Source organism: Mustelus asterias, unplaced genomic scaffold (genome assembly GCF_964213995.1).
Source record: "Mustelus asterias unplaced genomic scaffold, sMusAst1.hap1.1 HAP1_SCAFFOLD_1738, whole genome shotgun sequence".
Lineage (NCBI taxonomy): Eukaryota > Metazoa > Chordata > Chondrichthyes > Carcharhiniformes > Triakidae > Mustelus > Mustelus asterias.
Window position 1 is genome coordinate 33,068 of NW_027591683.1, and position 15,431 is coordinate 48,498.

General features: G+C 38.7%; 1 protein-coding gene across 4 annotated transcripts in view; it reads right to left on the reverse strand.

Moving 5' to 3' along the window:
- ascc2 (activating signal cointegrator 1 complex subunit 2) overlaps positions 1–15,431 on the reverse strand; it is a 57,656-nt gene that overhangs the window by 27,701 nt on the left and 14,524 nt on the right. For all 4 annotated transcript variants that reach the window (XM_078206718.1, XM_078206717.1, XM_078206719.1 and 1 more), the window contains 7 exons: positions 14,175–14,345; positions 11,266–11,395; positions 11,103–11,170; positions 8,161–8,271; positions 7,091–7,203; positions 5,121–5,195; positions 2,271–2,378 (listed from right to left, as the gene is read on the reverse strand). In XM_078206718.1, coding sequence (XP_078062844.1) covers positions 2,271–2,378; positions 5,121–5,195; positions 7,091–7,203; positions 8,161–8,271; positions 11,103–11,170; positions 11,266–11,395; positions 14,175–14,345 — 776 coding nt within the window. The remainder of the gene's footprint in view (positions 1–2,270; positions 2,379–5,120; positions 5,196–7,090; positions 7,204–8,160; positions 8,272–11,102; positions 11,171–11,265; positions 11,396–14,174; positions 14,346–15,431) is intronic.

A 15,431-nucleotide genomic window follows, 5' to 3' on the forward strand; every position in this document is an offset into this window, starting at 1 on the left:
ATACATGTTTCATTATGTTGGCAATAAACAAACTTATCAGGGCGCTAATCGGAATATCCTGAAGGCAAGTCGAGTTGACCACATCCCTTAGAGATTCAGTTAACTTCACTGACAAGGCCATAAATACTAATGGCTTTTGTAGGCCACCTTTATCAACTAAAGGATGCCCATGCAAGACTGTTTTAGTGAAGATGCTTTGTGAGGCTGCTATCAAAAATAAAGACATGATGTCTGACTAAGAAACTAGAGGACAGGCTTAGGGATGATATATTGGGGTATCCCATGAGGTATCGTGATCTCATAGATCAGGGTGGTTCAGTATTTTTCCTATTGGATCAATACATAAAGTATATCATTTGTAACACTTTTGATTGAATTGTATCCAACGGACTGTGAGCTGCAGGATTGTATAAATCAGGATGATTATCTTTGTCTGGTAGAGTGGTGTCTCTGACCCATAGAACCATAGAAAATTACAGCTCAGAAACAGGCCTTTTGGCCCTTCTTGGCTGTGCCGAACCATTTTTTTGCCTAGTCCCACTGACCTGCACTTGGACCATATCCCTCCACACCCCTCTCATCCATGAACCCGTCCAAGTTTTTCTTAAATGTTAAAATAATTATAGAGACCCATTGTGTCAAGAACTTCCCCTCTTGCTAGCAAGTAAAATAAAGACAATCTGTCGGTTAAGTATCTTGTGTTAATGTGCATTTGTGTTAAAGTCAAACTCGGAAGTCGAGATTTCGACACTCTCCACTCAACTGTTGAAGGAGCAGCGCTCCGAAAGCTTGTGCTACCAAATAAACCTGTTAGACCTTAACCTGGTGTTGTGAGACTTCTTATTGTGCCCACCCCAGTCCAACGCCGGCATCTCCACATCATGGCTATGCTATCTTACAAGGTCAGAGGGAGTGTTCTAAACACTGAACTATAAAATTAACCATTTTTGGACCTCTTGCTAGAGCGTCTGTTATCTTCTCCATAAAGGAAGCTAAAAGCCAGCAATTCTGGGAAAGAGGGTCATAAAATTCCATTAAAGATAGAAGTTATTCATATTGTTTCCTAGAATCAAGGAAAATTTGGGAATTAAAAAGTAGTTAACTTGTATTTCTGCCTGGGAACAGTCTGTGTGCACCATGTTGCCATGAAGATATAATTCAAAGTGGAGCCTTGCTTAGAAAGTTCTTTTGTTTGATTTATTTGTGTGTGTGTGTGTGTGTGTGTGTGTGTGTGTGTGTGTGTGTGTGTGTGTGTGTGTGTGTGTGTGTGTGTGTGTGTTCGAGGACAGAAGCAGGCAGTTCAGGAACAGAGACAGAGGCAGTTGTAACTTTGCTTTGGTGACGCCTGCATCTCATCAGTGAGAGAGCCAACTGGGGGTGATACGTACCCAAGCCTCCATTTCAACCAAAGAAAATATCAACTTCTTTGTTCACCACATGGAATGTGGCTGGGGCTCCCTCTTAGTTTGAATGTCATGAAGGAAAAGCAGCCAGAAGATTTGATCGAGCTTGCAGCTAGTGGAAGCAATCTACCCACAATGGTCCTCTCAGAGCCTCGTGGCAGAAGGCAGTCAGCAGAGAAAACTTGGGAAGGCAGCAGAATGTGCTGACAACCCAAACAAGGAGCTGAGGCATCCACAGTTGTGAGGTTGGTTAAAAAAAAAGTGGAGGGTCATGTTTCTAAAAAGACTAATGGAAGGACTCCATAGAATCTTACCTTGGAGGAATTGCTGAAATCCTAAGTAGAATTAACATAAATTCTGAAGGCTGTGGCATACCATTTGGATTGTTCCCAGGATAAGTAAATGAATGTTCCAGATATAAGATAAGGAAACTCTTGTGGGGGGGTAGTCAAAAGGAAAAATGAGTTTATAGGTAAGTATTTATAAGTTGGTTAGTAGTGCTTACTGTGTTTAATTTATCTTTATATGAAATAAAGTTTTTCTTTAAAAATGTGAAATATTGTGCCATAGTTCTGTTTGTTAATTGCTGGATGTTCAGATATCTTCTTTAAACATAAATGGTCCCAAACAGGATCATAACAGTAAACTTGGCTGTGATATCCTCGTTATAGAGTACCTTGCTAACATTCATCGATGAAGCAGAGGAGAGCTACTAACATTTGGCAAATTCAGCTTTACACAAATCTACAGCTTCAGAAAAAATGTACATTATTCAAATTCTAATTTGGAAAGCTTATATCTACAGTGGATGAGCCAACATAATTTTTTACACCAAAATAAGTGCATTTAGATTCCTTGCTTCCTTACCCACTTTCTAGTATAGGCTGAAGGCACATGTAGTTAATGATGAGATGAAAAGTTTCAATCATTTTTTTCCTCGAGTGTGAGAGCCTCCTCCACAAGTCGCTCTGTAAACTGAAGAAAATTTACACGTGATGAGAAAGAGACAAGCAGATCGTAACACCTACTAACCGACAGATCTTTTTCATCAGTTCTTGCTCTACACAATAACGTCGCTACTCCTCCTTTCAGGTCACTGTGATTGTTTACTATCAGTATATTTCAATAATCTTAAGAGTCTAGAATATTTCGAAAGTCGAGACAGAAACTGGGTTGGTAGAGTGGGTCTAGCCTTTCACCCCAAGGATCCAGGTTTAAATCTCGACCAGACGACTCTAATATAAATCTCCCTTTTCACTATGGTTGTAACAGTACTGAAATGAAATTGTACCAACCCAGTTCTGCTGTGGTCTGCATTCACTGAGCAGTAAAACAAAACATTTCATAAATTGGCAAGATGCTTATAAATCATCTGGAGAACTAGTGATTAAAGTGTAAAAGATAATTATTGTGTAGCAGGGATGCTTTGAGAGTTTGGGGCAAAAACAGGTTATTGGCACAAGGTGGAGCATTTTAATATGCAGATAGCAGTCATACACCTGGTGTGCACAAGTGTGATTCGATACTGAGGAACAAAATATTCCTCCAGGCAGGACTGAACATTCCACTTGGAATACAAGATACACCAAAGAAACAAAAAAAGTAATCCATGTGTGTTCATAATCAAACAGGTAACAGTGGAGATCTATCACAGGCACATCATTAAATTAATTAAGAGCAGCAAGTTTTTGATTTTAAAGCCTCCACAAATGTAAGTTGTACTTGACCAGAAGCTTCAGTTAGTTCAACCCTTCAGCATAATGTAGAAGTTTGTCATCCCTCAAGTCACGAATGAGAGTTTCCTACTGAAGGCAAACAACTTTAGAGTCCGTCACAGTAAGGTCCTTATTCAGTGACATGGTTGCCAATGAAGGATACTTAAATTAATTCAGAAGGACAAACAGTTTGTAAATTGGGCAGATAAGGATTAGATGAAATTTAATTTGGAGAAACGTGAGACTGCAACTTCGGCAGAACAGAAAATCTACACTATACAACAGAAAAAAGGGCAACACTTTAAAAGAGGAGCAGCAAAACAATGATGCATAAATTTATTAAAGCTGGAAATATGTTCTCCCCATGTCTGCATGGGTTTCCTCCAGGTGCTCCGGTTCCCCCTCAGTCCAAAGATGTGCGGGTTAGGTGCATTGGCTGTGCTAAATTGCCCGCTTAGTGTTCTGGGATGCGTAGGTTGGAGGGATTAGCGGGGTAAATATGTGGGGTTACGGGTTAGGGCCTAGGTAGAATTGTTGTCAGTGCAGACTCGATGGGCCGAATGGCCTCCTTCTGCACTGTAGGGTTTCTATGTTTACTTGATTTTAAAAATATTTTTGGGGCCATTATCATTACAAATCGGAACTTAAGAGTTCAAAAGCAAAGAGCTGATGCTAACCCAATAACAAATCACTGGTTGGGAGGATAGTTGGAATATTGTGGCAAGTTTAGGGAACCTGACTTTAAGGACATCAAGGATTTGAAGAAAGTTTTAGAAAAGATTTGCAATGATTATATGGATGAAACACTTGAGGAAAAACTGGGATTCTTTCCACGAGAACAAAGGAAGTAAAGAGGAAATTTGATTAAATTGTTCAAATTTTGAGGTGCATTGATAAGAAAATATTGAAAAATATTTCCACTGGTTGCTGAATCAGTAACTATTGGGCACAATTAACAGGCATAAATTTAAAACTGCCATTAAAAGAATCAAGAGAGAGGTTAGAAGATGGTAGGGATGAGCTGAATTTTACTCCAGAGACAGAGGCAGCTGGGCAGGAGTTGATCTGCTTACAAGTTTCCCAGAGGTGGACTGCTACGGGAATTGGCAGCCCACTCTCTGGAGACAAGCAACCAATTAGGCCAGATTTGTCCAATCTTTTATCTCGGGGCACAATTGTATTATTTCTCTCACTCAAGGGACCAATGAGCAAATTTCAGAATGATGAGGTTTGACAAAGCAATAAACTGAACTTCAAAAAATATTTGAGATTTTAAGGAAAGGAACAATTGCTCAGCAAAATACAGCAATGTCAGAGCAATAATTTTTTTAAAAAGTAATAAAAACCAACAGAGTGCAAGAGGGTCAGTGTGAGCGCGTATGTGTGTATTGGTGTGTGGTGGTGAGAGTGAGTGGGAAAAGGAAGGCTTGCACTCACCACACACTCACTCAGTGTCTTGCACTCAACCCGCTAACCCCTGCCCCACACGCACAGACACAAGCAGCCAGTTCCTGTACACTGTCCCCGCCAAAAGTGCTGCCCGACAGCCGATGGCTATCCCAGCCTGATTAGGCTGAAGCTCTTCATCTTGTACTCATCAGGACAAATGCAAGAATGCCAAATTTCAAAAGATCACAACAAAGAAAAGGATGCAAGTTGACTCTGATTGGCTGAGGCATTGCCTTGGAGAAAGCAACAGGGAACTACGGGCTCCCAATTGGGAGCCAATGACAGTTGAACCCCGTCCAGCCTCCTGGACAGACACAAGCTATTCAGGGGAATAGTTCTTAGCAGGGTGAGCTGGATAGCCTAATTCTCCGTTGTAAAATTCTCTCATTCCAGATTAATTTGTCACCGAGTTCCACAAAGAATACAGCATTTTAGACTCTCCTCGTAGAAAGCTCAAGAAGAATAATGGCTCAATGAAGTTTAGATAAAGTAAACAGCAAATAAAAGGGCGGAAATCGAAACCCAAGAACATTTTTAATGCAGTACATGTTACCCAATTTCATCAAATCGTCTCTTTTTGATTGCATCTTCTAGCTCAGGAATAATTATTTCATAAAACGTGGTCAACCTGCAAGAAATGAAAGAAACAGTTTTCATGGAGAAAAATTAGAAAAAATTACTCCCATATATATTAGTCATTTTTATTAAATATTTTCCTGAACTATTTTGGCTTGTATGTGCTAGTTAAAATATTCTTTACCTGCATTACAATTAAACAGATAAAAACATTGACAGTAGCCTGATATCACAATACATTGCTGTAATGTGCCAAGTCAAAGTTAGAGTTACAAGGTCTTTCCCTGACAATTTTTTGTAAAATACATTTTCAAACACAACTAGGCCATCTCCTCAAAAGGAGAGAGTAACACCACTATAAAAAGCCCACATTGTAACAGTCACAAAGTTGCTATTCAAGAGCAATAACAGGAGAATGCCAATAAATCATCAAGCCACTCATAATTTGAGATGAGGTAAAATTCAGAAAGGTACAATAATAGAAAAATAATATTTGTTTACAATTAATGATGTGGAGTTGCCAGCTTTGGACTGGGGTGGGCACAGTAAGTAGTCTTACAACACCAGGTTAAAGTCCAACAGGTTTATTTGGTAGCACGAGCTTTCGGAGCGCTCCCCCTTCATCAGGTGAGTGAAGAGTTCGGTTCACAAACAGGGCATATATAGACACAAACTCAATTACAAGATAATTGTTGGAATGCGAGTTTTAACAGGTAATCAAGTCTTTACAGGTGCAGACAACATGAGTGGATAGAGGGTTAAGCACAGATTAAAGAGGTGTGAATTGTCTCCAGCCAGGACAGTTAATGAGATTTTGCAAGCCCACGCAAGTCGTGGGGGTTACAGATAGTGTGACATGAACCCAAGATCCCGGTTGAGGCCATCCTCATGTGTGCGGAACTTGGCTATTGGTTTCTGCTCAGTGATTCTGCGTTGTCATGTGTTGTGAAGGCCACCTTAGGGAACACTTACCCAAAGATCAGAGGCTGAATGCCCTTGACTGCTGAAGTGTTCCTCAACTGGAGGGGAACACTCCTGCCTGGTGACTGTCGAGTGGTGTCCATTCATCCGTTGTCAGTGTCTGCATGGTCTTGCCAATGTACCATGCCTCGGGACATCCTTTCCTGCAGCGTATCAGGTAGACAATGTTGGCCAAGTCACAAGAGTATGTACCATGTATCTGGTGGATGGTGTTCTCACATGAGATGATGTGGTACACAGTACATACTCTTGTGACTCGGCCAACATTGTCTACCTGATACGCTGCAGGAAAGGATGTCCCGAGGCATGGTACATTGGCGAGACCATGCAGATGCTACGTGAACGGATGAATGGACACCGCTCGACAATCACCAGGCAGGAGTGTTCCCTTCCTGTCGAGGAACAGTTCAGCAGTCAAGGGCATCCAGTCTCTGATCTTTGGGTAAGCGTTCTCCAAGGTGGCCTTCATGACACATGACAACATAGAGTCACTGAGCAGAAACTGATAGCCAAGTTCCGTACACATAAGGACGGCCTCAACCAGGATCTTGGGTTCATGTCACACTATCTGTAATCCCCATGACTTGCAAAATCTCACTTAACTGTCCTGGCTGGAAACAATTCACACCTCTTTAACCTGTGCTTAATCCTCTCTCCACTCAAATTGTCTGCACCTGTAAAGACTTGATTACCCGTGAAGACTCGCATTCCAACCATTATCTTGTAATCGAGTTTGTGTCTATATATTCCCTGTTTGTGAACCGAACTCTTCACTCACCTGATGAAGGGGCAACGCTCCGAAAGCTTGTGCTACCAAATAAACCTGTTGGACTTTAACCTGGTGTTGTGAGACCACTTACAATTAATGATGTTCTTATCACTCAGAACAGAGAAGTAATATTAAATTACATTTTAGTAGAACCAAAATGCAATTCAAGACATATGTTTTACAATATGCTTTCATACCTATGAATGAAGTCATGCTTTTGTATTGTCCTACTAGCTTCAGGAAAAATCTCCAAGAATGCAAACAACGTAGTACAGGTGTCGCACAGATACAATAATATATCCTTAAATTCCTGGAACAACAAAGACTTTGCCATTGTATTATCCTCAAATACAATCTAATTTGCATAAAATACTAAGGAAAGCGGATATAGGTTTCTAAAGTTTGATTGAACTGCAAGTCTTGAAATAAATTGGTTTTCTAAGTACAAGGCATTTCTGGTGCCCACAACTTTCTATATCCACACAAAATAGTGACCAAAACCAGCTCTGCTGTTCAATCAATAAATCTAAAGATCAGACAAACACACAGTCTCCAAAATAAAATGTTAACACCAATTCTTAAACTATGTAACACACCACTACACCAATCATTTACACACATGGGCAGTCAGACAAATGTTTATTACAGAGTTGATGGTACATGCTGGAAGAACGGGTATCAACATTTATTTGGTGAGCATATTTATGTGTGGATTAGCAGGATTTGATTAACTTTTCTCGTGTAGATATTAAAATAACATTAAGATGACTCTTCATGCTTGTGGAAGATCTACAATGTCAATGGAAAACAAAACTGTACTCATGTCAGAAGCACTCATAACCCCACTGTTGTTAATAACAATGTGACTCAGCACTGTGTAAGTGAGTATGACATAATAGGAAATACATATTAAACAATTAAGGCAAAGCTAAATTACCACTGCATGTAATGCTAGCAACATAGAAGAGTAATGTGTTTGATTGTTTTAAATATCAACCAGATGTAATTAATTCTATCACAGAGGCTTGGTTCGTTGAAAGTCAATGAAATATTTCTTATTGGTATGAAAAGCACATATGTTACAATGACATTCACGTAAAATATAGATAATAGAAGAGGTTTTGTACCATAATTCTTGAAATGAAAATATTTAACCAGTGATTTTTTTGAAAGAAAAAGATCGGTTTCTCATTTCCATACTAAAGCTATAATATGTACGTTTTAGTTATGAAATGAAATAAAATCAACATCTTAATCTGAGCAATACCTCTACAGGCATATCCATGAGTGAAACTTTGGTTTGGGCATCAATCTTCTGAGGTCCATGGGAATAATTTTCCAGTCTTAAGCCGCACTTCTCACAAATACCACTCCACACCTTGAAGACAAGATGAGAAATGGATTTAAACTCAAAATTGTTCAGCTATTTTGAACTCATAAAATTGCACATTATATTTATACAGTTCATCATTTTTTATTTAGTGATTAACAGGTGAATTTTCTGCTCCTCAAGGAGAGAATGACAGTGCTGAGGAGTGGACTGCTATTTTTGCACTCAAACATTCCAAGAAAAATACAACATGGGTCATAGAGTCAGAGGTTACAGCATGGAAACAGGCCCTTCGGCTCAACTGGTCCATGCTGCACTTTTTTTAAAAAACCCATTAAGCTTGTCCCAATTGCCCGCGTTTGGCCTATATCCCTCTATACCCATTTTACCCATGTAACTGTCCAAATGCTTTTTAAAATTCAGAATTGTACCCGCCTCTACTACTACTACTTGGCTGCTTGTTCCAGACACTTACCACCCTCTGTGTAAAAATATTGCCCCTCCAGACTCTTTTGTATCTCTCCCCTTAAACCCATGTCCTCTAGTTTTAGACTCCCCTACCTTTGGGAAAAAGATGTTTACTATCTAACTGATATATGCCCCTCATTATTTTGTAAACCTCTATAAGATCACGCTCAAGTCTCCTATGCTCCAGGGAAAAAAGTCCCAGTCTATCCAGCCTCTCCTTATAACTCAATCCATCAAGTCCCAGTAGCATCCTAGTAAAACTCTTCTGCACACTTTCTAGTTTAATAATATCCTTTCTATAATAGGGTGACCAGAACTGTACGCAGTATTCCAAGTGTGGCCTTATCAATGTCTTGCACAACTTCAACAAGACGTCGAACTCCTGTATTCAATGTTCTGACCAATGAAACCAAGCATGCCGAATGCCTTCTTCACCACTCTATCCATCTGTGACTCCATTTTCAAGGAGCTATGAACCGGTACCCCTAGATCTCTTTATTCTATAACTCTCGCCAACACCCTACCATTAACTGAGTAAGTCCTGCCCTGGTTTGATCTACCAAAATGCATCACCTCGCATTTATCAAAATTAAACTCCATCTGCCATTCATCAGCCCACTGGCCCAATTGATCAAGATCCCTCTGCAATCTTAGATAACCTTCTTTACTGTCCACTATGCCACCAATCTTGGTGTCATCTGCACACTTACTAACCATGCCTTCTAAATTCTCATCCAAATCATTAATATGAATGACAAATAAGAGTAGACCCAGCGCCGATCCTTGAGGCACACTACTGGTCACAGGCCTCCAAGTTTGAAAAACAACCCTCTACAACCACCCTCTGTCTTCAAGCCAATTTTGTATCCATTTGGCTACCTCACCCTGGATCCTGTGAGATTTAACCTTATGCAACAACCTATCATGTGGTACCTTGTTAAAAGCCTTGCTAAAGTCCATGCAGACAACATCAACTGCACTGCCCTCATCTACCTGCTTGGTTACCCCTTCAAAAAATTCAAATTCATAAGACATGATTTTGCACCCACAAAACCATGCTGACTATCCCTAATCAGTCCTTGCCTCTCTAAAATGCCTGTCAGATCATGTTTTTCAGAATACCTTCTAACAACTTACCCACTACAGACATTAGGCCCACCGGCCTGCAGTTCCCAGGCTTTTCCCTGCAGCCCTATTTAAACAAAGGCACAACATTTGTCACCTTCCAATCTTCAGGCACCTCATCTGTGGATGTCGATGATTCAAATATCTCTGCCAGGGAATCCGCAATTTCCTCCCTAGCCTCTCACAATGTCCTGGGATACACTTCATCAGGTCCCAGGGATTTACCTATCTTGATGCACTTTAAGACTTCCAGCAGCTCCTTCTCTGTAATATGTACATTCCTCAAGACATCACTATTTATTTCCCCAAGTTCCCTAACATCCATGCCTTTCTTAACGGTAAATACTGATGAGAAAGATTAATTTAGAATCTCAGCCATCTCTTGTGAATCTGCACATAGATGACCAAGAGGCCCTACTCTCTCCCTAGTTACTCTTTTGCCCTTTATGTATTTGTAGAAGCTCTTTGGAATCTCATTTGCCTTATCTGCCAAAGCAATCTCGCGTCCCCTTTTTGACCTCCTGACTTCTCTCTTAACTCTACTCCTACACCCTCTGTACTCTTCAAGGGATCCATTTGATCCCAGCTGCATATGCATGCCACGTGCCTCCTTCTTCTTCTTGACCGGGTCACTTTAAAGTGATGTTCATACCACATTGTTTCAACAACCTGCCTAAACCCAACCTTGGAACAACTGCTCGTGGCATCAGCATGATCTTTTCCCTATTCTACAGAAAGCGATTACTAATATTAAACCTTACCAATCTCTCAGCACCAACCACATTTCTCCAGGTATAACAGTATTATTAGAAGGCTGGCTCATAACATCGCTAATCAGGATAGGCCTTAGGTGATAAGACATCATCTGGATAGATTTTGACATTTGTAAAGTATGTAATTCATTGCTAATACATGAAGAACTGTTTTGTGCTGTGAACTGTGTTCTGTAAAAATTCACGTGGAAATGTCCTATTTCACTCCACATATGATGGCCATAATCAGCAGATCATGATTGGATTCAAACTCATGGTCCAAAGGGAAAAATACAGAGTGCTTATGCATCACTATTCTTCGTTTGGTAACTTTTTAAAAAAAACTTCTTCCTCATTTCAATTTTTCATTAAAAAATCATTTAACTTGGCAATCTTCCAGATATGAATATTTGCGGTTATTTTTCATCCAGCTGTGTGGCTTTCATTATAAACTTATAAAAACCTTGCAAGGAGATCTAGGCTACATTTACAGTGAAATAACCAAATATATTATACACAAATCAATTTTGTTACCTGAAGGATCGTGGGCACTGTTTCATTCAGATCATTAAAGTAATTTGGTTGCTGATTAAAAATGTTTCCTATGGATAAAAAGAAACACAATTAAAGTCCAAAGGAAACTTGCGGAAAATAATTAATTTGATTGTTTAAAAAAATGCAGTTCCTTCAGACTAACCAATCATCTTCTTAAGGAGAGCAGTATTTCCTTTTCCAAATATTACACACAAGTCAAAGATCTTTGGAATGTCAAAGAGAAAGCCATCATATATTATTTCTCCAAAAGCTTCAGGTGTAATAAAGTGCTCCTTTTAAAAGAACAAGAACAAAAACCTTTTAAAATTAAAAATTCCACTAGGATAAATATGTGTAGCCACTTTACAAAAAGGGAATGCCAAATTAGCTCTCCAATGATGAATATGACAGTCAAATCTTCATTTAAGTCAGAATGGTGAAATGTACTTGGTATCAAAAACATTTAAAAATAAAATAGGGTTACATTTTTGGTTTGCAGTTAATAGACTCTGTCTCATGAAAGCACCCGAAGGCACATTAGTTAATCCATTTCCAACACAGATCTTTGGTCATACTTTTCAGCAGCATCCCTCTCAATGACTGTCTTCATTTCAAATTGACTGATTTCCCAATCGAAGCAGTTTAAATGACACAAGGGAATTCCTAATGTAAGACAGTGATATATATCATAGGAGTGGCAGTCATGGTTCTAATAAAGTTTAAATCTACTTGTGGTCTTCAGAACAGCTGCTGCTCCTTGCATCTCTTGACCTCCAGCCGCTTACTAAGTAGATCATAGTTCAATATGGAAAGTTAATGAGCAATCCTGATTTATTGTTTCTAGAGCACTCAGATTGGTTCAGTTCTGTTGCCCATTAAGTTAATGAATTCTGATTCCCTGCAGAGGAGGACTGAAACACAAGCAAACAGAACTCATCAAATGCCTGGATATAGTGGCAACTAAGGGGGACTGTACATGTGGAAAAACAGATGAATATCTTTCTTGAGAACAGTTTAACACAAGTGATATTGATGAATCAGCAAGCTGAGGATTGTAGGGACAAATCCAAATGACATCATTCTATTGGACAGAAGTTGTGCCTCATTGCATTGTCCCTGTCCACCTAAATTAATGAGATACACACTGTCACAATTTAGTTAGACCTCCCTGCCCTAAAGTTAACCAATAAACTTTGAAATTATTGAAAGAGTAAAAACTGGCTTTTACATATTACACACACACATATAAAGGTAGGTGGGTTATTCAAGATGTACTGTGATTTTCTGGAAATTGTTTGAGTGTCTTTCAGGTTCAGAGGGGAATTTTGCAGTGTTTCTTTTAAGCCAATTTAATTTTGAAGATGCACCATGCCAGTACAGGACAGACTTGATGAATGAGCGAGTCTTTTCTTTGCATATTCATATATTTGCAGGTGAATGGGGTGTGGATTGAAAGTTAACATGAGAATATCCAAGTGCTAAGTATATACATTAGAAAGTTGTGCAATGTAGTCAGGTGGTAGGGTGCTAAAATAAAGGCTTTTTGAGTAACAAAACATTTTCAAAGGAACTATATCTCTGAGATATAATGTGGGGTCACATTTGTACTTGCACTGCAGTTATCTTAATGCATTCTAGGGCAGAATACTCACATTGTGAATATCTTAAGCTTTACTTGCCTGATTAGATAACTTCAGGTTTCACACAAATATTTTGTTTCATTACCCAAGATAATTAATAATTGGCAATTAGTCATTCCAGAATTTCTTCTGTATTTTTGCACCCAAAACCCGCTAGTGTAAATAATTTAAAAGAGAACATGCGAGATGATAAAATCTGTTCTAAGCCAACATTTCCAAATACTACTTTTACACAAAGTACTTTCATCTAAATTAACAATGTAAACAATTTACTATTGGTGAAGAATCCCATTAATCTCCAACTGCTGTTATATAATGAAATAGACAGTAAGTGCTTTAGACACAAATATACTGCTAAAGCTGTGAAAAAGCATGTTTAGGTTTAGAAGTGAATTTGTTAAGAATTGCACTTGCTTTCACAATTTAGAGAAAGCCACTAAACTATCCACTGTTATTTAATCGCATGTCGTGCTATTTATAGCTATTTGCTATTTAGATTTATTTTGCTCTAGTTTGCCACAAGTTCTTCTATATGTTTAAGCAAACATTTGAAATATAATGCTTCAAAGTATCAAAAAAATCTATAAATCAATTAATTACTTCAAGGTCTATTTTTCCTGACTTAGAACACAACAGACAGAACAAAATGGGAAAAACAGTGGGGAAAGAGACTATACAGTGAATGCTCAGTTTGTAGCCTTATTGTAAAGATTCTATGGTCCAATTAACCACAGTGCAAGATTGTTATTCAGTGAAATCCTATTTGAAAGTGCAGGCATGTCAACATCAGACAATGGCAGGATCTTCAGGAATGCCCCCAGTGGTCAGATGACCTGCAGATACTTTTAAGATAACAAATGGATAACAGGGGGCATCAACTGCAGACTTGTTTATCAACAAAATTGGCAAAAAAAACTTGATTTAGCTAAATTTAAAGCTGCTCAGCTGATTTTCCTGAAACTTTGAATCACAGAATAAATCCCTACAGTGCAGAAAGATGATATGTGGCCCATTGAGCCTGCACCGACAACAATCCCACTCAGGCCCTATCGCCGTAACCCCATGTATTTACCTTGCTCCTCTACCTGACACTAAGTGGCAATTAAACATGGCCAATCAATCTAATCCGCACATCTTTGGACCGTGGGAGGAAACTGGAGCACCCAGTGGAAACCCACACAGACATGGTGAGAACTTACAAACTCCACAGAGTCAGTCGCCCGAGACTGGAATTGAACCTGAAACCTTGGCACTGAGGCAGCAGTGCTCACCACTGTGCCACCGTGGTTAGCACTGCTGCTTCTAAAATTGCTTCACTACAAATGTCCGTGATAGTACATTTATGTTCAGTCATGATAATATGGCCAAATACAAATGCCCATTAAAAAGTTATAGAAAAAGAAATATCCTGGGGAGAAAACAAAATAAATACTTTGGACTCCTTGTGGGTGGACATCCTCAGGTAGGTCATAAAAACACTGCGATGGAGACGTTTTTGCATCTCTGCTACGGCTGGGTTTGGTTTCCCCAGTTCATCATACTGACGAGGTGTATAACGCAAGAAAGAGTCCAAGCATTTCTGCAGAGTTTCGTCAAAAATAACCTAAAAGTGAAGAGAAAGGAATTTGGATGCTCATAAAACAAAGTTTTACACTTTGCATCAACTTGTTCCATTACAAACCCCAATGTCCACTTATAATGGAACTGGCTATATAAACTTGCCACAATGCTAGGCCACTCATTTCCCAGTGGATCTGTTGAAGAATCATCATTAGTATCGGGCCCTAATTACAATGTGACAAGCTTATATAAACAGTTTCCATTATTAAATAAATACTACTTTTAACAGTCTATTGCTTTACAGAAAAAAACTCTTAAAATATGCCATTCTGAATAAACAGAGTTAAGTCTCATTCAAACAGTTTAGAATTGTAGCAGGTTTGGAATAAATAATAAACCTATGTGGGTTTTCCAAATAGCTACACTATAAACAGGGAAAAATATCAAGTGATTGGGAACTTGACCTTGGGAATGTTCATGCAATATTTGGTTTTTAAATCCAGAAGTTATTCAATCCATTTCCACCTTCTGACTATAAGATTAGTTATTGTCCACTAAAATTAGTAGAAGTATAAAATCAAGTGAATTTTTTTGGAAACAACTTTGCCGAAATTTCAGTGTAAAATGTTACTTTGTACACACTATCATTGTACTTTCTGAAAGGAAGGAGAGAAAATCGATGCTGCAAATATTTTTCTTAGAAATTGTATGAAAATAAAAAAGGACCATATTCTTCTTCAACTTAATAGAACACAATTTCATCATGGCCATCTAAGGTTATACAGCTCAGGTACAACTCTTTTAACAGGCACACTTCAGCAGTACCTTGATCTATAAATAATTATAGTAATTCTTTCTTTTAACACAAACCTAAATGAAATCATCATACTAATGACATAATTACTGCTCACATTAAGAAACAATTTCTGAACATGTCAAACTTCTCTCTCAGACTGGACTTTTCAAAGTGGCCATGTTATTCAAGATCAAATTTCATCTCATGTCCAGCCCAATACATATTCTGTTTGCCTATTAACCACTTCAATTTGTAGTTACGAGTTGCAATGTATTGATCATTACTAACCTTGTAGCCCCAACAGAAGCAAACACTTAAGGCTTACCGTAACAT